The sequence below is a fragment of the Podarcis muralis genome, chromosome 11 (genome assembly GCF_964188315.1).
Source record: "Podarcis muralis chromosome 11, rPodMur119.hap1.1, whole genome shotgun sequence".
NCBI lineage: Eukaryota > Metazoa > Chordata > Lepidosauria > Squamata > Lacertidae > Podarcis > Podarcis muralis.
The window spans coordinates 46,867,573-46,888,591 of NC_135665.1; the positions used below are offsets into that span (position 1 = coordinate 46,867,573).

Sequence of the window (21,019 nt, forward strand, 5' to 3'; positions counted from 1 at the left end):
CTCCTTAGCCTTTTCTTCTTCTCAAGATATCCCGCAAGGCAGCAGAGCGTTAGGATCAGAGTTTTCCTTCTCCTAGATGGGCTACCTCCCCAGGTTGATAAGCCCAACTGCCTCTCACTTTCTACAGCACATGCAGAAACTGCCTTCTTGACCATTGGACCAACTCTTAGCCTCATCCTCTCCATCCACCAGAGCCTGCAGGGGAAGTTGCTAAGTCACTGAGGATCTGAGAACAATTGACTACTCTTGCCTCGTTTAGCCAGCCAGTTGAAGCCATTTCCCAGGATGTGGCCGCTGCTGCATGCTGGCAGTTTCTAGGAGCCACAGGTGAGAACTGAGTGCAGGGTAGGACCAAAAGTGGGCAAACTACCTCAGAAGGAGTATGATGTGTCCCCTACCAGAGCTACTACTCCTCCTCTAACACCCCGTACACCCCAGTAAATAATGATAATAACAATGATGATATGTTAAGGTGAGAGTTGAAAGGTTAAATTCAGGGCAGGGGTACGCATACAAGGTCCCAGTCTGGCGCTGGGTTGTTTATCAGATCTTCACACAACTATGGACCTTTCTGCACTTACCATATGCAGTTGCTGTTGAACCCAGAGTTTTTAAGAATGAATTTGTAGCTGATGGTCTGTTCCTTTGGTCACATGTCACTGTTATTACAGAGTGAGTCACAGGCTTTCATTTCCATACTAGAAGCGAGTTGTTCCTAAACTGAGAAAAGTGAATAGGCTGTAGTCGCACCCCTTATTTACCCTCGTATTCCTCCAGCCAGCAAGTGTCAGAGAATGAGAACATGCAAGAGGGCATTTGTGTGTGTGTGTGTGTGTGTGTGTGTGTGTGTGTGTGTGAATGATGCCTAGCATTCTCAAATTCTAATCTTGTAGATTAGAAGGGAAACTCTGTGTACACCTCAGCTATGGTGAACTAGCTTATTGTAATGACATTTTGTCTGCAGCTAATGACTGATGTCATGGGGAAGCACTTCGACTCACTGTCTCTTATCTACCAAATCTCTCCTCTGAACTGAGCTCACAGCTTGCACCCGTCAGAGGGAAGTGGTGTCTTCCATGATACGCCCATCAGCCCCAGCCCCTTCACTCAGAAGCTGGGATGATGCTTGCACACATGCCACGTGAATTAAAATATCAAGCAGACTTTACAGATCTTTAACAAAAAGTTGTATTTTTTTTTACAGAAAAAGAAAAAGTGGAGGTGGGGATAGTATGTCATTCCTGAATATTAGCTGAATAATGGTGACGTCGTGCGGCAGCATGCCAGAAAATCTTGAGAATCTTTTTAAAAGCCCAGCAGCTATACCACTATAAATGATAAGTGCAGAAAAGTCCTTTCACAAAGGTGTTGGGTTTTTTTTTAAGGCAAGTCCAATGGAATGCTCTAAGAAACCTCCCTGCAAGCAAGAATTCTAGACAGAGATCTAGTGACTAAGATTTCATGCCTGAAACAGGGTTTGAACCCAAGCGTCCCTAGCTTTGTACTCTGCACTGTTACTTTCGCTTGGCTTGAATATTTTCCAGAAGTGAAACTTTTCAAATACTTTGTTGTTTGGGTTAAGCAAGCACAGTGTTGTTTTGAACATCTATGCATGGGATTTGACTCAGTTGTTGCATGTGCAGAATGAGGTCCATTCACACAACGGCACTTCCCACTCCCTGAAAGGCAAAACAGAACAGGTTTAGGGGGTGCACAGGGTGCATGCAAGAAGGCAATCTTGTTGCACACAGAGACCTTGTTCCCTGTGTGCATACCGCACTTTGTGCTACATTGAATTCCAGCCAGTATTTTTAATATTTTACATTGGGTCCTATTATTCCCATTGAGAGCTAGTTTATAAATTACACAGAATGAGATGGGAGATCCTATGGTAGGAGAATGTTTGGGTATACCACTACATCACACATTTTTCAATTATGTCCCTAATTCTTCTTCTTCAACAACAAAATTATCCATATGTAGCCAGCTAACAAACCAGACTGACAGATTTAGCATAGCGCTCTGCCCAATCTGCTAGTTTATTGTGTGCAGGAAGTGTGTTTTTATGTAGGGAAACATGAAAAAATAAGACAGACAGACACACATGCAACCTGAAACGGTAGATCCCAGAATTTCATCACCTCTGGCAAGTACTTTATTCTGCATAATATGTAGAACAGCTGAGGTCTGGATCTGCCGAGAGGCAAGAAGGAGAAATGCCTTGTACATCTGATATTTTGTGCTATTTTCAGAGAGCTATTGGGGACCAAACTATATGTGACATTAATTGCGTGGTTTTCTCTTGAGTGCAAGCTTTTTCTTTCATAAAATGGCAATCTGGATCAGGGCCATGACTTAGGAGGTAAGTTCACCCCTGCATCTGCTATTTGCATTGGCAGAGTCGGGGGGAGGCAAAGGTATTGAGGCTACAGGGGAGGCAAAGGGTTAATGCCCCCTATCACCCACATCAGGGTTCTGATCTGGATTGGGTCATCCCCACCCTGCCAATTTGTGAAAGAAAAACTGAAGGACAAATGTCATCTGTAGTTTGGACTTAGGAGCTTTTATTGTGGGTTTGGGAAAACTTTTGACCCTCCAGATGTTGCTGTACTACAACTCCCATCATCCCTACCCATTGGCTGTGATTGCTGAGGCTGATGGGGGTTGTACTTCAACATCTGGAAGCCCTGAAGTTCCCCACACCTGCTTTGCAGCATTATTACTAAGAGAAATGTTAAGTGGATATCGTTACTCCGGGCATCAATATTTCCTGCCCTATTAGAGAAATAGTAAACTGGCAACTTAAAAAAAACCAATAAGGAACTTTGTGGGAAATTGTGAAACTATTTAAGATCTGTCTTCCAAACCCATAGCTTATACAACATTGCTGCAGTCTAATGATGTGTTTTTATGTTCCATTTTTACAGAATAGTGTCCTCACATGCTTTCTGTTATAGTTTGTACTTTTTTAGACATGCTTCTTCAATCCAGCCCTCCAGGCTTGGAAACTGACAAGATAAGGCCCAGATCCTGACTTTCCTTTAACATGCAGGCAAATGGCTCAAACACTCAGACATGTCAGGCATGTGGCTGTTTGCTGCTTTTCATGATTTATATCCTGTCTTTCATTCTAATGCCTTTTTACGGTGGCTTGCAACAAGTTGCAATAGTACAAAAAGCAACAGCCAATATTTGCACATACATACACAGGGAAGCAGCCCTTACATCTCTGGCTGATGAATACAGCTTTGCTTTCTTTGGTTTTGTAGTCCCAGGGCAACTGTTGCTTGGAATTTTTCTTTCTTTCTTGAGTCATATCTGCATTATGCTAGATGGACTGATGATTCCTTTGCGGATCCAACTAGTCCGGCATCCTAAGTTTTATAACCTGTTGAAAGAATACTGTTGTTCTGTTTAAGGTATGGTCTGCCTTAGTGAAGAATTACAAATTCTCCGGGAAGAGTTCTTGAGTGATTCGACTAACTGCTGCAGATTCTAGAGGCTTCAGGGTTTCGTGTATGTTGTGGTATTGTGAAACTGAACAGAAAATATCAACGATTGTCAGGTTGAGCCATATAGAAGTCACTCACGTAAGCCCAGAAATTCTCATCAAGGTTCTAAGAACCAGTGAAGACTATAAGAGTGGGAGTGCACACTCTTCAGGAGAGTAAGTTAAGAGTTTTGAAGCATGACTCCTCACAGTTAGAAAGTGATTGCCACTTTTTGTGAGCCTTTGTTATGCCTGTTGGTTAAAGGTCTGGCATTACATAGGGAAAATGGAACCACACTTTTGTACACTCTACTTTTATCTCCGCCACCTTCACAACACCCTTTTCCTGTTACCCCCAAGAATTTTGACCGAGCTAATGCAACCTACAGGGTTATAGGCAGGGATTTGAGTCCAGCTCTCCCATGCTAATACCTAACCTTTGAATTTTACCACTCTTTGAGAGTTGGCCTCAGAAGCCACAGTGCTCACAATCCTGATCCATCTCACTTTTTTCCAATTAAGCTAGAAATGCAGTGTAGCCTAACAGTACATAGTGTGCACTTCGCAGGTCTAGACCACAAACCAATACAGTTGATGCAATGAAACCCCAAGGTCAGGGATTGTGTTTGGAGTAGAAAAGGGTGGAGATAACTTGGAGTGTTAATGTAAGCAGGAGGGGTGATTTGAAGGGAGTGTGGAGGGATTTTGTCAATGGACAGTTGGAAAAGGAAGGCAGTGGTAGGTAAAGGGAACTAGCTGGGTGCAGATGGGTTTAGAGCAGGGATGGGATGGGAAACCTGTGGTCTTTTGGATGTTGTTGGACTTCAGCTCCCATTAGCCCCAGTCAACTTGGCCAATGGTTTGGGATGATTGGGACTTGTAGTCCAGCAACACCCACTGGCCTTCAGGTTCTCCATTCCTGGTTTGGTAGATTGCTGGTCCTAATTGCACCCACCCCAGATTTCAGTTTACTGTGGATTTGTTTTCATTGTTCATTAAAACTCTGCCTTTTGTTTACTCTGGGGAATTGTGAACCCAGTCCATAAAGGGTTTGCAGTGTTGCTGATGCAGCTAGACTGTGACAGCATCATATCTGGTTTGATTTAAACAAGCATAGTGGAACACATTCACATTTCATTCCTGTGGCATACAGTGTAAATGTGATAACTTCACTTCTGATGAGCTTCTTCTAGGTTACCAAAAACTATAAGGCTATAAAGGATAAATGTGAGGATGCGACCAAGTGTTTCTAGAAAAGTGTTGCATTATGATATATTGTACTAAAATGCACTGCGCGGGCCAAGCGGCTGTATCAAAGCAAAATACATGGCTGGATCATTCCAGTCCTCAACACTCGCCAGTTTCAGATTTAAACAATCTGTTTTCCCACTCTACAGCACCCAGAAGTTTCACAAACATTTGAAAAATGATACTTTATTAGTCGATCCAACTGCAGTTTGTTTTAATGTGTTGCAATCCTTACAACTATAATATGATAAAAATATATAATTCAATTTTGAAACCGTTTGAGCATAAACTAATAAAATTCCTTGAAAATGCTAATGCTGTGAGGAATTAATCCAACCTGGCATTGCAACAGAAGCCACAACAAACAAACACGTCCTTATGAAATAATAGCTTGTGTTCTTCCCCATTTCTGTCTAACAAGTGAAGGACCAAAAGCATATCAATCACGACAGGGAAAAGATGCCAGCTAAAGCGACAGTGGGAAACAACTAGGCCGGCCCTGCCATTTGCCAACGGTGGATTGCAGCAGAGTGGACATAATCAGCCTGACCGTTTTCTCCTTCCTATTTAACAAAACTAGATTAAAATGGACAGAATTTTTTTGCCCCTTTCTTTTTAAGACTGCCATGCCATCTGTGAGTCAGATACCAGACGGCACCAGTCTGTCTGTATGGCGTTTAACCTGTGATGGGCTCCACACCCCATGACCATTGAACCACATAACTGTAGCGTTTCCAACAAACAGTGGCTCTGGAGTCCATTTTTGGAGCCAGTCCTTTCTGAAGATTGAGTTCCATTTGATTCTAACTGGAGAAGCCAGCACTGGTCGTATTTATTTTCATTCTCACATTCGCACTCTGCCCTTCCTCCACCCTTAACAAAAGACTTGACTATATAGGAAAGTTGGCTTTGAAATTGATGCAAGGGCACAATCTGATTTAGGAAGGGTCTCGTATATGACATGCTACTGTACTTGTCCTAATTCACACACAGTGTCTAGGACAGCACAAAGGTCTCTTGAAATCTGTACCCATGCATCTCTTTTAGAAAATGTTACCAGCATTTAGAGATTTTGATTATATCAAGTAGTATAAACATTTTATAAATAAATGAATATGCAAGTTTTCAGACAGCTACTAAGACCAAAGAGGTATGTAGATTAGTGTTGATATATTTTGTGTTTGTGCGTATATGGCCAATAAAGCTAATCTGCTTTTTTAAGTGTGTATTTGGAAGTGCTGGACATGTACGCACAGCCCATCCCTGTGAAGCTCTGCCCATAGTTGTTTGGGGCGGGTGAGGGAAGCTAAACATATTTTATTATGAACAGACTGGAGTGGTTTTTCTGTTATCTGACTGAGTGAGACAATGTGTGGCATCAGAGTTAGCCTAACTATACTCCAGAATGTCAGACACGCTTGCCAAGAGTGGATGTATCAGCTTTATATGGCTGGGAGATTTAGTTTTATCTTAATGTCCTAAAAGGAATAAAGTGCTTACCACTGTTTCTGTGTTTTGGGATGACTCTGCCGGTCTATTGCCATATGCTATAGATTTAATTTAATGCTGTGGTTCCTATGTCTCTTTTGATAAATTTCGGTGAAAATCTACACTAAGAAGGGTTGAGCTATTTCAATATTTATGGAGTTTCAAATAGAGGAATAGGAAAGGAAACACTGTAATTGAAACAACATTTGTGTATATTCTTGCCGTGAAAGTTTCTGAAGCGGGTTTGTCAGTCGCTCTGGATATTAACAGGATTTGAGTGAGGTTTGAAAAGATCCATTTTAATTCTAGCTCTTTATCATAGTTATCCAAAACATCCGCCCTCCCCACCACCACCTCTCTCCCCCTGCTTTAATGATGAGATTCCAAATCTTAGACCTGAACCATTCTCATTTTCCTTTTCCTTTTCTCCTTGGATTGTAGGCATATTGGAGATAACATCAGTGGAAATTGGAGTTGTAGCAGTTAAATCCATTAGCAGCAACTATTATCTAGCCATGAACAAGAATGGAAAAGTCTATGGTTCGGTAAGTATGTTTCTCTGCCTTTATTTATTTAATCTGTTGTATACTGTTCCTACGCTGGTCCCATTGTACTGAGCAGGTCTGGTTTTGGAATTGGGCTGAAAGAGAGTCTGCTAACTTGTTTTCAGAAGCAGTTGGGGTTATATATATATATATATATATATATATACCGATATATACCGGAGTAATGGAGTAATATATCATCTCTCTGAACAAGTTTTGGCATAGATTATGGCATTTGATTTGAGGTTATGTTTACTGAAGTTTTAGACCACTCTTCTTCAAACTTTGGTCTCCAGATATTGTTGGACTACAATTCCCATCATCCTAAGCCAATGTACCAATGGCCAGGGAAGTTGGGAGTTGTAGTCCCAAAACATCTGGGGACTCAAGGTTTGAAGAATATTGGTTTTGAAAAAATATAAATATCCAATCTTGATCCTCTTATCATCTCACCTCAATCTTCTTCCCAAACCTTTTGCAGCCCTATTAAATTTTCCCAGTCTATTAATGCTCTGTATAGTTCAGAAAGCAACCCTTTTGCTCTATTTTTAGCCACCATTAAAACAGTTTCAAACATAGTGGTTTGAGAGTTCCTGCCCTTTTCTAGGATCATTAGCTGTATCATTTACTGATGATCTACAACTCAGCCCAAGAAGATGTCATAAATAGATATTTGTGGCTGTCTGGCCAAGCCCCATAATTTGTTGGAATCCCCAGCTGGTTTCTTCCACTTCTCTCATGCCCAACTGTTCTAACCATATTGTCTCTTTAATGTAACGAGCATTGCTAGGTTGTACCAGATGCTCAATTATACAGGACCGTAGCTCAGTGGTAGAGCCAACTGCTTTGCATGAAGAAGATCCCAGATTCAATCTCAATGTAAGACCAGGAGATTCCCCCTGCCTGACACCCTAGAGAGCCACTGCCAGTCAGTGTAGACATTATTGAGCTACATGGACCAATGGCATAAGGCAGCTTCCAAGATTCCATATTCACTCTGCCTGATTCCTGAACTATAGGAAGCTTGCTTTATCACTTCACGCCATACATTCTAAAGCTCTTTGGAACCTCTTTAAATTGTCATGGCTTACCCAAAAGACTTCTGGAAGCTGTAGTTTGTTAAGGGTGCTGAGAGTTGTTAGGAGAATCCTGCTCCCCTCCCAGAGCTACAATTCTGAGAGTGGCTTAAGCGTCAATCTTGAAACTGCAGAAGTCTTTGTTGATGGCAGGGATTGGAACGGGGCCCTTTGCAATCCAAAACATAGGCCCTTCCATTGAGCTATGGCTCTTTCCCTAACTATGAAGCCACCTCCTACTAGGTCAAACTATTTTCCTTCTCAGCAGTGGCGCCCTCCCTGTGGAATGCCCCCCCCCATCAGATGTCAAGGAGATAAATATAGCTTTTAGAAGACACCCGAAGGCAGCCCTGTATCAGGACGTTTTATTATGTTTTTATGTATGTCGGAAGCTGTCCATGGTGGCTGGGGCAACCCAGCCGTATGAGTGGGGTATAAATTATTATTATTATTATTTGATCCCTTTAACTGGTGATGCCAGGGATAGAACCTGGAAACTTCTACCTGCCAATCATGTGTTCTACCACTGAGCTATTGTCTGTCCTTTCAAGGTAAAACTACCTCTTCACTCTTGAGTGGGCAATGATCCACTCATGACTCAAGCAAGCAGCTAGAGAATTCTCTCATCAGCTCATTTCGCCTAAGAAGCTGGGTGTTAATTATTTCAAGAAATGCTTATATTTGCTTCCTGGATTAAATAGCCCCTGAAATATCATGCTATTTAAACTTCATTGCTGCCTATGAAAATAAACACCTGCCATTCAGTAGCTACACAGTTTGAAAGCCATGTTATGAAATCTCGAATAAAACTGAAGCCCAGCTGCATTAATTTTTTTTAAAATAATCAAAAGCTTTTAAGTAATTCTCAGGTGTGTGTTCAGTTTTCTTTTCACCATTTTTTGCCAAACAAACTTGCCGTGATATGTCTCTCACAACTGTGTTGTAACATCACGTAATGTGAAAGCAGGACTGCAGCAGTGGAATTTGAGATCAGCTCACCCCGTTTGCAAAAAAAGGGACAATGCCTGCCGCTTGCAATTTCTAAAAATGCTTCTATTTTAAAAATAATTTATATTGTTGCCCAACAAATCAGGTGTGCCTTTTCGGCTTCTTAAAAATGATTTAATTGATTGATTTAATCAAGCTGCAGTTCTCCAAGCTAGACGTTGATCCATAACATAGTTATGCCCACCTGTTGACTTCCTATGTCACAGCGCAATCCTGACAATGTCTCCTCAGAAGTAAATCTTACTCAGTTCATGGAGGCTTACTCCCAGGTAAATGTGATTAGGATTGCAGTCTCAACTCCAAAGATCTAAAATTCACAAAATATTTAATGTTAATTTTTAAAAAATTAAGGTGTTGGAGATTGATCTTTCCTCCTCCCATAAGTCAAAGAAGGAATGCCTGCCTGCAAAATAGGTATTTAAAAATTGCATATTTTTCCAGAGGCCGTCGTATAGTCAGAACAATGGAACCCACATGCTTATGATCCAGATTTGGCTGTCTGGAATTGAGATCAAAATACCAGAGGGTCGAGAGTGAAAGCTCCCTATTGGCTCTGATATGCAGAACGTTTTGTACCTTAGCACCAAACCCATGATTAACAGGTTATTTTATAACCTTTCCAGAATGTTCTAGTTAGAACTGTTATTCCCAACAAGACCTCCTATGCCTGTATTCAGACTGGCATAGAAGTTTGGCTTTTATAAGCAGATGGATATGAAAAATAGCCTCAATAAATTTTTCCTAAGGAAAGCTCTCAAAGATTTCCAGCCCAGTTTTTTCAATAAGATATGAGGCATGTGCAGAACATGTGTAAAGCAAAGGCGAATTCAGTTCATAGACTTGATGCTCAACAGAACCTCCATGGAGCTATCCTCATGCAGGGAGAGAGACTATTCACATCACACATATACAGCCATACTTTGAAATTTGCACTTCTCTGAATTTTGCAATGCAGTTCTCTTGGCAAGTACTGTCTATGAAAATATGCACTCACTAGGATAAAGCTTGGATAAAAGTCCACATATTAGTGCAAATCGCAAGCAAAAATGCATTCTATAAGGGGAAAATAATTTTCAAAAATGTGTATTAGGCAAAAAATGCATACAAATCTGTGCATATTAGGAGAAATTCACGCTATAACACTGATGAACTGTTACGAGAACTTTTAAAAAAATATCACAAACTGATGTGGAAATGTGGAGAATATAAGAGTGGGGAAATGAAAAACAAAGAGAAACCAAAATTCTCTAATTTGCCAATCCCTATCCTCTTGTTTGAGTCACATACAGTGGTACCTCGGTTTACGAACAGTCCTGTTTACGAACTATTCGGTTTACAAACTCTGCAAAACTGGAAGTAGTGTTCCGGTTTGCGAACTTTACCTCGGTCTGCGAACAGAATCCAAATGGTGGAAGGGGAGTGGCAGCGGGAAGGAAAGCATGCCTCAGTATAAGAACAGATTTGGTTTCAGAACAGACTTCAGGAACGGATTAAGTTCGTAAATCGAGGTACCACTGTATGTACCACTGTTTAGGCCCTAAAAGCCCTAAACAGCCCCGGTACAGTATACCTGAAGGAGCGTATCCACCCCCATCATTCAGCCTGGACACTGAGGTCGAGCGCTGAGGGCCTTCTGGCAGTTCCCTCACTGTGAGAAGCAAAGTTACAGGGAATCAGGCAGAGGGCCTTCTCGGTAGTGGCGCCCACCCTGTGGAATGCCCTCCCATCAGATGTCAAGGAAATAAACAACTACCAGGCTTTTAGGAGACATCTGAAGGCAGCCCTGTTTAGGGAAGCTTTTAATATCTGAAGGACTACTGTATTTTAATATTTTGTTGGAAGCCACCCAGAGTGGCTGGGGAAACCCAGCCAGATGGGTGGGGTATATCATTGTTGTTGTTGTTGTTGTTGTTATGTTAGCTTCCTTGGAAAGCAGGAGGAAGGCATTTTAAATGAATTAGATTAAATTTACTTTCCTATGCTTCTTTCTTTTTTAAAAAGAAGAAAGAAAAACCCACCACACAGGAAACTACCTCATACTGTCTGCCTTATACAGAGTCAGATCACTGGTCCATATTCAGATCATTTCCTCAGTATTGTCTGCTGTGATTGACAGTGGCTTTTGAGGATTTCAGAGAGGAGGCTCCCTCAGCCCTACCTGGTAATGCTGGGGAATTGGACCTGGGACCTGCAAGCTAAGCCAGTGCTACACCCCAGAGCTACAGCTCCTCTCCTTTAAGAACAGCAGAGCAGCTAAGAATGTGTGAGACAAGCTAGACACCAAGTGTGGTGTGGCTTGTGCAAATTGGCTGTACTGAGAGATGCCAGAATGTGCCCAACGCAGACGTGGCCTGAATCTTCTCTACTATCCTGAGTTTATGCTCATCACGCTGTCTTTGATGGGTGGATACTGCTTCAGCGTGATCAGATCCCATGCCACACTCCTCTAATACTTGACATGGGGGAGAAATCAACTGGGTAGGTGGCTGGGTGAGTGGTGCAATTGCTTCCCACATGAGACAAGCTGCACTCTGAAGTTTTTCCCTTCTAGGCATGAATGCTGCAGTGTGGGGCACAACCCTGTGAAAGATGTCGTGAAAAAATCAGCCCCCCCCCAAGTACATGCAAGTTCATATCCAAATAAATAATAATAATAATAATAATAATAATAATAATAATAATAATAATATTTATTTATGCCCCACCCTCCCCAGCCAAGGCCGGGCTCAGGGCGGCTAACAAGCAATAATAAAAACAAGTTGAATGAATACAACTTAAAAACAAGATTAAAATACAACATTAAAATATTGAAACATTAAAATATTGAAACATTAAAATATTAAAATGCAGCCTCATCACAGGAGGAGAAAGGACAAAGAAAAAAGAAAGAGGGGGAGGGAATCAAATTGGCTCCAAGCCAAAGGCCAGGCAGAACAACTCTGTCTTACAGACCCTGTGGAAAGAAATCAGATCCTGCAGGGCCCTGGTCTCATGAGACAGAGCGTTCCACCAGGCTGGAGCCAGTGTTGAGAAAGCCCTGGCTCTGGTTGAGGCTAATCTAACTTACTTAGGGCCCGGGACCACTAGGGTGTTGCTATTTATGGACCTTGGGGCACACCGGGAGAGGCGGTCCCATAGGTACGAGGGTCCTAGGCCATGAAGGGCTTTAAAGGTCAAAACCAGCACCTTAAATCTGACCCTGTACTCCACCGGGAGCCAGTGCAGCTGGAAATCATGCATTTAAAGCACTGTTATATGACATTAACAGTTATGGAGAATCCTGGGAATTGCAGTTTGTCAAGAGTGCTGGGAATTGCAGCTCTTTGACGTCCTCACCCTAGAATCATAGAATCATAGAATCATAGAATCATAGAGTTGGAAGAGACCACAAGGGCCATCGAGTCCAACCCCCTGCCAAGCAGGAAACACCATCAGAGCACTCCTGACATATGGTTGTCAAGCCTCTGCTTAAAGACCTCCAAAGAAGGAGACTCCACCACACTCCTTGGCAGCAAATTCCACTGTCGAACAGCTCTTACTGTCAGGAAGTTCTTCCTAATGTTTAGGTGGAATCTTCTTTCTTGTAGTTTGGATCCATTGCTCCGAGTCCGCTTCTCTGGAGCAGCAGAAAACAGCCTTTCTCCCTCCTCTATGTGACATCCTTTTATATATTTGTACATGGCTATCATATCACCCCGTAACCTCCTCTTCTCCAGGCTAAACATACCCTACACTAGGCTTCCTCAACCTCAGCCCTCTAGATCAGTGTTTCCCAACCTTGGGCCTCCAGCTGTTTTTGAACTACAATTCCCATCATCCCTGACCACTGGTCTTGCTAGCTAGGGATGATGGGAGTTGTAGTCCAAAAACAGCTGGAGGCCCAAGGTTGGGAAACACTGCTCTAGATGTTTTGAGACTACAATTCCCATCATCCCTGACCACTAGCTAGGGATCATGGGAGTTGTAGGCCAAAAACAAATGGAGAGCTGAGGTTGAGGAAGCCTGCCCTACACAATCTACAGTTTACACGTTTCTCTATGACTGTTAAAGTGGTATAATAGGGCTTTGAATGTACAGTGCAGATGTGCCCAAAGTTTACCAATTCTTTCTTTCTTGCATCACTTTGCATTCTAACCTTCTCTCTGTGCATGTGTTTCTTTTTCTCGTGTGAAACAGAGGGAGTTTAACAATGACTGCAAACTAAAGGAGAGAATAGAAGAAAACGGATACAATACGTACGCGTCGCTGTTTTGGAGAAACAACGGGAGGCAAATGTTTGTGGCCTTGAATGGAAAGGGAGCCACGAGGAAAGGACAGAGAACCAGGAGGAAAAATACAACCGCTCATTTTCTCCCCATGGTCGTCGAGCAACAGATGAAGGGCCTGTTCTATTGATAGCAGTTGAACCAAAGATCATTTGTCAGGAATACTTGGTAATCCTCTTGAAGAGGAAAGGCAGAAACAGTGCAGACGTCTGCTTGATTGAAAAGAGGGGGGAAGCCTTTGAAGGTTTTGTGCTCTCTGCTGGCACGTGAAGTACTGCTAATTAGTTCTGTGTCATATCTTATAATCAAGACACAAGCTGAATCAAATGGGATGGGAGCTCTTTCCAGTGTGAACAAAATTATTATTATTATTAATATTATTTTTTATCTCCGCGATAGAACTTAAAGGACATGAGACAATGTATGGAATGATGTTGGGGGAAAGTTATTTATGGAATACTAACTCATATCAAAGACCTTCATTGCTCATTCAAGCCTAATGATCCCATGAACAGTTAGGCACGCAAGCATTTACTGGAAATTCGTGGATCCTCATATGCAGCGATAAAGAAGATTCTGGAATGGTTTTGTGAAAGAAATGAATAGGATTAAGAAATATAAGCACATTAGAGTAAAACTGTTCTAACAAAATAAATAGTATGGTTCCCCCGCCTTGTATGCTTATGCCATGCTTTTGTACTTCTCCCTAAGTTATTTATTTAATAGGATGTTAAATATCTTTCTTCTCTCTTTTTTGTTTGTTCGTTTGAAGGATTTTCTCAGTTGCTTCCTGTTGCGTTGTTGTTCTTTTTCCTTCTCTGTGTTTCATACAAGATTGACCAAGTCAGATGTCAAAAAGCTCACACAAGTGTCCAAGAGCAGAGAATAGATAAGGCTAGGGCTGTGGTTTTTGTTTGATCTTGTTTGTTTGTTTGTTTGTTTGTTTGTTTTTCCTCTTGAAACTGGGTTTCTTTTTTTCTTTTTTTAATTTTGCACTTAAAATCAATAGGATCAGATATGCATGGGAACTGCAACGTGACCTGTGTGTTTGTGTGTGTGTGTGTGTGTGTGTGTGTGTGTGTGTGTGTGTGTGCGTGTGGTTTTTGTCAGCATCACTGATAGTCTTTCCTTGCCACAGGAACAAAAGTTCTCATCCTGCATCATCTGAAGAGTCTTGCTGCTGTTTTGAAATGGGCTGAGTTGAACTGGTACCCAGATGTACATTTCTCTCCAACTTATTTCAGTTAAATGCCTGGTCCCAAAGATGCTGAAATTTAATCAGAGCTCTTCGGCAGGTTTTGTGGAACAGACCGTAAATGCATCCAACTGCATCTTATATTGGTGGGATTATATGTTTTCAGACTAAAGCTGAATTAAGTCTATGGAGTTGCTAACATCTGACGGAACAAATTTGCCTTCTCCTTCTCCCCCTGAAAAAAAAGTAAGACAGAAAAGAGCCAAATCTTTTGACTGCAGTCAAACAATTTCAGAAGAGACGGGATGTATGTGGTGTTGAAAAATTGCAGCCTCAATCTGAATAATCTTCCCTTTTTAACATAGGGTAGCTTCAGATGTTACATAGGACCTGAAGGAGAAGATGTAGGAGTGAATGGCTCTGCTAGTGTAATGAAAACTTGCCTGTGGTCCTCTGGAGAGATGCAGGTCCTTCATATCTCTATCTGTGGGAAAGATACTAACATCCCAACAAGGAGTGGGCCCATGCTGCTCCTATGTAACATTTGGAAGCTGGCCTATAGCTCTTCATCATCATACTGGCTTTGGATACAACATACATACCACTGGTGTGAAATAGCAAAAGTTAGTGGTAGCCCCTATTACAATCATTTGGAAACAACAGGGAATATGTCCTTAATTGAAGATATGGGGTTGGGTTGGGTGTTCATTTGCTATCTGATGAGAGCATTGTGCATCAACTCTTGTGTTCTCATTCCCTTGCTTTTGAAAACCTGAGGAACAATGGCTGAGTGCAAAATGGCGGAACATGTAAGTGGGGTGGTCACCTTTTTGTGCAAAATGGGTAGCAGGGTGCCCTAGAAACTCCTAGAAACATCAGCAAGACCGAGCAGTTGTCTCGTGCCTCTCTCATGTCAACACTGTGATAGTTTGGAGATTTAGCTGTACCTCTGAGATAGGAGCGGGCGAGAGCATTCTTTCAGCTTTATGCCATTTTAATTTTATCCCTTTCTTTGTTTCACTGAAAAGAACCAATGACATATCAGGCACCCCAAGCCAGCTTTGCTTTGCTCACCATGCACATGGCAATGTGTCGAGAGCCGGTGACAGGCCCTTGTGTCTCTGTCTGACTGGGACCTAACATGGAAGAACTGCATAGTCCTTTCTCAAACCAACTCGGACAAATAGGGATATCTGGAACCCCCTCCCTGCGAAGTGCCTCTGAATCACTGATAGCTTATACAAAGAGCAGACCATGTGATAAAACTATTCCTGGACTTTGCCATTTGAGTCCGTTAGGGAGGGCATCAACATCTACTGTATATACTCAGTGTAGTGAAATGAAGGTACCATGAAGATACCAGATTCCTTTCTACCATTCTTCCTAGTGGTTTTTTGTTTTTTGTTTAAATGTGTAGGGACTTTTCCATGGGAGAATATTCAAAGAGTAGTCTGAGGCAGTATAGCCTGGAAACAGTTTGACCATGTGATCTGCTGTTTGTGTAGACTAGACGTGAGACTGGAGGTCTTCAAGCTGTTGGGGATGCTTTAGCTCTGGATTGGGCAACATGGCGTACAAGGTCCCCTCCAACTCTATGATTCTAACTCTAGAGGCCAGGATTTCCTGCATTTAGTAGGGAATGGGCTGTGTGGCCTACAAGTTCCCTTCCAACTCTATGATTCTGAATAAAGCTGTTTGCCCTCTTGCGGTAGACGTTTCACAACCCCTCACTGGCAAGGTGGATACTGCCATTCTTGCCCACTTTAACACTGACTAGAATAACCACACTAAAGTGAACAGATCTACTCTGACATAAGTGACTTGAGGATTGCAGCCACTATTATTCATATGTGTATATAACTTCTGAGAGCCAGTCTAAAAGCAACATCTTAAATGTTCTTCATTTATCGCAATATATACAATGGCTCTGAAATGCAATATTGGGCACATTTTTAAAATGAAGTGCTCCTATTTTCACAGCTTACACTGAGTAAATGCGATCTTCAGTTAAACATAATTATCAACTTCGTTCAATCTGAAAAAAAACACCTATATGATTTTTTTGTTTTACTTTTTTTTTTCCTTTAACGTTAGAAAGCTGTGGATAGTTCATCAATATAACCATAAAGAGATTCATTTTGTTAGAGCAAGTTAAGTAGAATACTGTACATCAAGCCAACATGTACCACTCTTCACATTGTATTCCACTAAATAAATGAATAAATGCGTATGTCTTCTTTGCAGTGTCTGTAGCGGGAAACAGAAGTAGTTTTGTTAATACTTTGATTTTGTTCAAAATACTTTAAGGGACTATGTCGATGCTGTGACTTTGATATTTCTCGTCACGAAAGAAGTCAGTTTGGTTTCTCATTTTGTTTGGAAATAGAATTTTGATACAGAGATTTGTTAATTGTCTCCCTTTTTTAAAAAACAAACTAATGTATAACCTCTACAAAGGCTGATGATTTTGCAATCTGTTATTATCTATTAGCTACTTACCCGAGTCCCTGTTAAACCAGCATGAGGGGAAAATCTATATGCACAATCCATTATAGTGTGGAAGGGATTGGTATAGGGGAAACACAGCCTGGCTGCTGTTCGCCCCATTTTTGGCAGATGTGCAATGCAACACCTGAGCCAAGTGATGTGGGCCATGGAAGGAGAGTGCATCAAACTATCCTCATCCGGCTTTCCCTCGCACCTGGTTGCGAGTTACTCAGAGTCATTTGGCCAAAAGGGCCAGAACATTCAACTGAGCCCAAAGCCAGTTCTTTCCTATTTGGACCGTAGATGTGTGCTAGGATGGAATGTGCCTACAGCTTTCTCCTCGAAGTATGAAATGTTCAAGCTGTATTTTCTGAAGTCTCCCTTTAAAAAAGTGCTTCCCTTATACATGGGATACACTAGGAAGTTCTTCTACACAAGGCGCCCCCCCTCCAGTGAAACACATGGCAGCATGGCAATCCCAGTCTGATGTAGCCTGAGCCGACGAGGCAGCCTTAGGACATGTGGCTAACATGGTGTGCTCCATATCTTGCTGGACTACAGCTCGCATCGCCACTGGGCCTTGCTGATGGAAGCTGAGGTCCACCAACTTATAGAGGGCACCACACTGACTACCCTGGGGCTAATGCATACCCTTAATTTCGTTTGTGGATGGAAAATAAAAATAATATGTAAAGCTACAGGCAGTGGGTGTTTTGAGATGCTGGAGGTAAATCTGGTAACCTCAGCCTGAATAACGAAATGCTCGTTGTCATATCAGGAGAGCACTTCTCTTGCGTTACATTTGCTTTTGTTTTGTTTTCAAAGTGATAATTGCATCTGACAAGGCACCGTGGACCACCCACAACAAAAATTAAATGTTTGTTTGGCAAATAAAGGATTGAATGACCACTCTTCTGAACAGCATCTAGGGTACAAACAAGGTTCTCATGTCACAGAACCATTAACGTTGCTTTGGGGTCTGGGGGGGGGAGGGATGTGTGTAAACATTCATAATTATAGCATTTCAGAATCTTTTTTTAAAAAAAAAAAGCTTCTTGCAAAAAGAAAAAAAGATATACTGCTGCTTGCAGAAGCTTGGAAGCAATAGACCCCATCCCATCATGCAGAAAGACAAGAGTATGGATATGTGTTTTCTTTGGGGTGGGAGTAGCTGATTATTATTTTTATAGCCTTATAGAAATTTGTTTCTTCTACCCCTCCCACCTCAAAATCCCGCTGATGTTTCACCTGAGGAGCAAACATCCATATTTGATTTTTAGTTTGCTTTCAGTGAACTTGGGAGACAATCCTGGGGTGTGTTGAAAGTAAAACTCCCTAATAAATTCTGCTATTCTTATTGAAATTCCTCTGGGGTTTCCATTGAAATCCTCCAGGTAGCGTTTCACTTGAGGAAGAACCACCAAATTCACTTCGCATTTTGCTTTAAGCAAAATTTTGGGAATACCTCTTTAAGTGGAAGCTTTTAACCACTTTGCTGGTTCCTGGGGATTTTTTTTCTCCTCCCCCCGCCCTCAAAGCTGCCAAAAGCCTTTGTTCAGCTGACGTCCTTTGGTGCCCTCTGTTGCAGGACTGCGCTGCAGTTGGGTTTCCCAGAGTAATACTGTTCCACCAGAACACCGGCATGATCCGCAAGGAATTTCTTGTGCACAAATCTAATTGAAATGAATCTGAGCACTGGTGGGATTCTCATTCATTTCAAACAGGCTTGTGCCAGGAAAGTTCCCAGGTAGACGTGCCCTAAGTATTTTTCTGTCTCCGTCATAAATATGAGACAAGATAAAAAGAAGGTTATTGTATGGTGTTTTTTTTTATTAAAAAAAAAAGATTGAACATGTATAGTATATTTAAATAATAAAAAATAATAAAATTCTGGGAATAGAGAATGTTTTTGTATGTGTGTGTTTTTGTTTTACTACTTTCAAACAACATGAACTGTAACCGATAAATGCAAAGGAAGAAAAGGGCATTGTGCAATGAAAGGTGGGGTTTGAGAGCCTCCATACAAACACCGGGTAAGGGGGAAATCAAATAAAAAATATACTTATTTAATACAGGTTGGAACAGTCACCTTGACTGACTCCATTACACTAAAAAAAATAATAATAATAATAATTAGCTGAATTTCATGGAAGAAGAAGTGCCATAGTCCATGGCCACTGATGGGTACAGAGAATTTTGATAAAAATTGAAACAGGAGTAGAAATTACCAAGGAATACAATCGGTATTTGCTGTTGCTGCTTTCAGTCCATAAATGATAGGTGGTAATTGATTATGTTTCTCCCCCTTTTGCATTGTGTTTTCTTTCCATTGAAATTAATGGGGTGGTAATAACGTAATGATGTAATTTCACCACAGTGGGTGGTGGGATGAAAAACATCACTTTTCATGGAAGATGAACTGCAGCAGGGGTTGTCCAAGGGTCCTTTTTATTATGTAATCAGTATGATTTTTGTTCATGGCGGTATCAAGGTATATTGTTAGTGCCTGCAAAAGTTCTGGGGTGGACCTTTGGCTTCATTCCCATCTACCACATGTCCCACAACTACCCGTTGAATTCCTGTAACTTTTTATACCACTAATGTTCCTGGAGTGGTTGGGGTGTTCACTTTCACTGTACTAAACGGCCTCGGTCCAGTATACCTGAAGGAGCGTCTCCACCTCCATCTTTCTGCCTGGACACTGAGGTCCAGCGCCGAGGGCCTTCTGGCGGTTCCCTCGCTACGAGAAGCCAAGTTACAGGGAACCAGGCAGAGGGCCTTCTTGGTAGTGGCACCCACCCTGTGGAATGCCCTCCCACCAGATGTCAAAGAGAAAAATAACCACCAAACTTTTAGAAGACATCTGAGGGCAGCCCTGTTTAGGGAAGCTTTTAATGTTTAATAGGTTATTGTATTTTAGTGTTTTATTGGAAGCCGCCCAGAGTGGCTGGAGAAACCCAGCCAGATGGGCGGGGTATAAATAAATTATTAGTAGTATTAGTATTAGTATTAGTATTAGTATTAGTAGTAGTATTAGTAGTAGTAGTAGTAGTAGTAGTAGTATTATAACACAAGAGTGCCCCTCCAGGTAACACTAGTAATACAATCCCAAATGTGCAAGAACCATCAACTTCAAGGGTTGATTTATATACCAAAGCCCCTCCCCCCCATTGGTCAACAGCATATTAATGCAAGAGAAATACAGTGGTACCTCGGGTTAAGAACTTAATTCGTTCTGGAGGTCCGTTCTTAACCTGAAACTGTTCTTAACCTGAGGTACCATTTTAGCCAATGGGGCCTTGTGCAGCCGCCGCATGATTTCTGTTCTCATCCTGAAGCAAAGTTCTTAACCCGAGGTACTATTTCTGGGTTAGCGGAGTCTGTAACCTGAAGCGTCTGTAACCTGAAGCATCTGTAACCCGAGGTACCACTGTATGCAATAAAAGCACAACCAATCATTCAAAACAATAGCAAAGTCTCAAACTACCCATCAGTCACACTGAATATATCTTAGGAATGCCACTTAACCCTCTGTTAAGAAACACGGAAACCACTCAACATGCCAGCAGGTACAAACTGCCCTCCTGTTCCACCAACAGGTTCTCTCCCTGTGGCAGAAACTCCTCCTCTCTTCCACCACAACCTACCAGCCAGGAAACAACATGCTCAATTAACCCCACATTGTAATAACCAGAGCCTGGAGGTAAAAAAGAGGGAGGAAATCCTACAAGCCAGGGGGTGGGAGGAACAATATCCACACCAGCAGACTCTCTTCCTGGAGCGTGAAACAACTTATTTCTCTCTCTGCTAAAGTGTCCCCACCAGTCCCACTGGTTTGAAGCAGGATCGAAGTCAGCTCAGCTTTGCCAGGATTTGCATCAGTGCTGCACCAAAGCAAAGAAAGAACATCCTTCCATGGGTCTTTAGGATGTGGGAAAGGCAACAGATAGAAGCCCATTTTGTACATTACTGGAGTGATGTTGTGAACTGGCAGGATGACAGGGAGAAGGAAGAGGAGGAAGAGGATAGCGAAGGGTATAGCCGGGACTGGGACACACTGGGGAAAGCAGGGGATGGGAAAGAAAGTACTCACCGGTTGATGGAGGATGGCAAGGGGATAGGGGGTTGGTGCACAAGAACCAGAGCAACAGGACCCATCACCAGAGCCAGAGGGGTCGCTGTTTCCACAAACACAGCAGGCTCTGAGGGAGCATTGG

General features: G+C 42.0%; 1 protein-coding gene across 1 annotated transcript in view; it reads left to right on the top strand.

Moving 5' to 3' along the window:
* Positions 1 to 18,706, top strand: part of FGF10 (fibroblast growth factor 10) — a 96,329-nt gene extending 77,623 nt beyond the window's left edge. Inside the window, exons 3-4 of the mRNA XM_028748650.2 lie at positions 6,668 to 6,771; positions 13,032 to 18,706. Coding sequence (XP_028604483.2) covers positions 6,668 to 6,771; positions 13,032 to 13,250 — 323 coding nt within the window. The 3' untranslated portion in view covers positions 13,251 to 18,706. The remainder of the gene's footprint in view (positions 1 to 6,667; positions 6,772 to 13,031) is intronic.
* Positions 18,707 to 21,019: the final 2,313 nt, after the last annotated feature.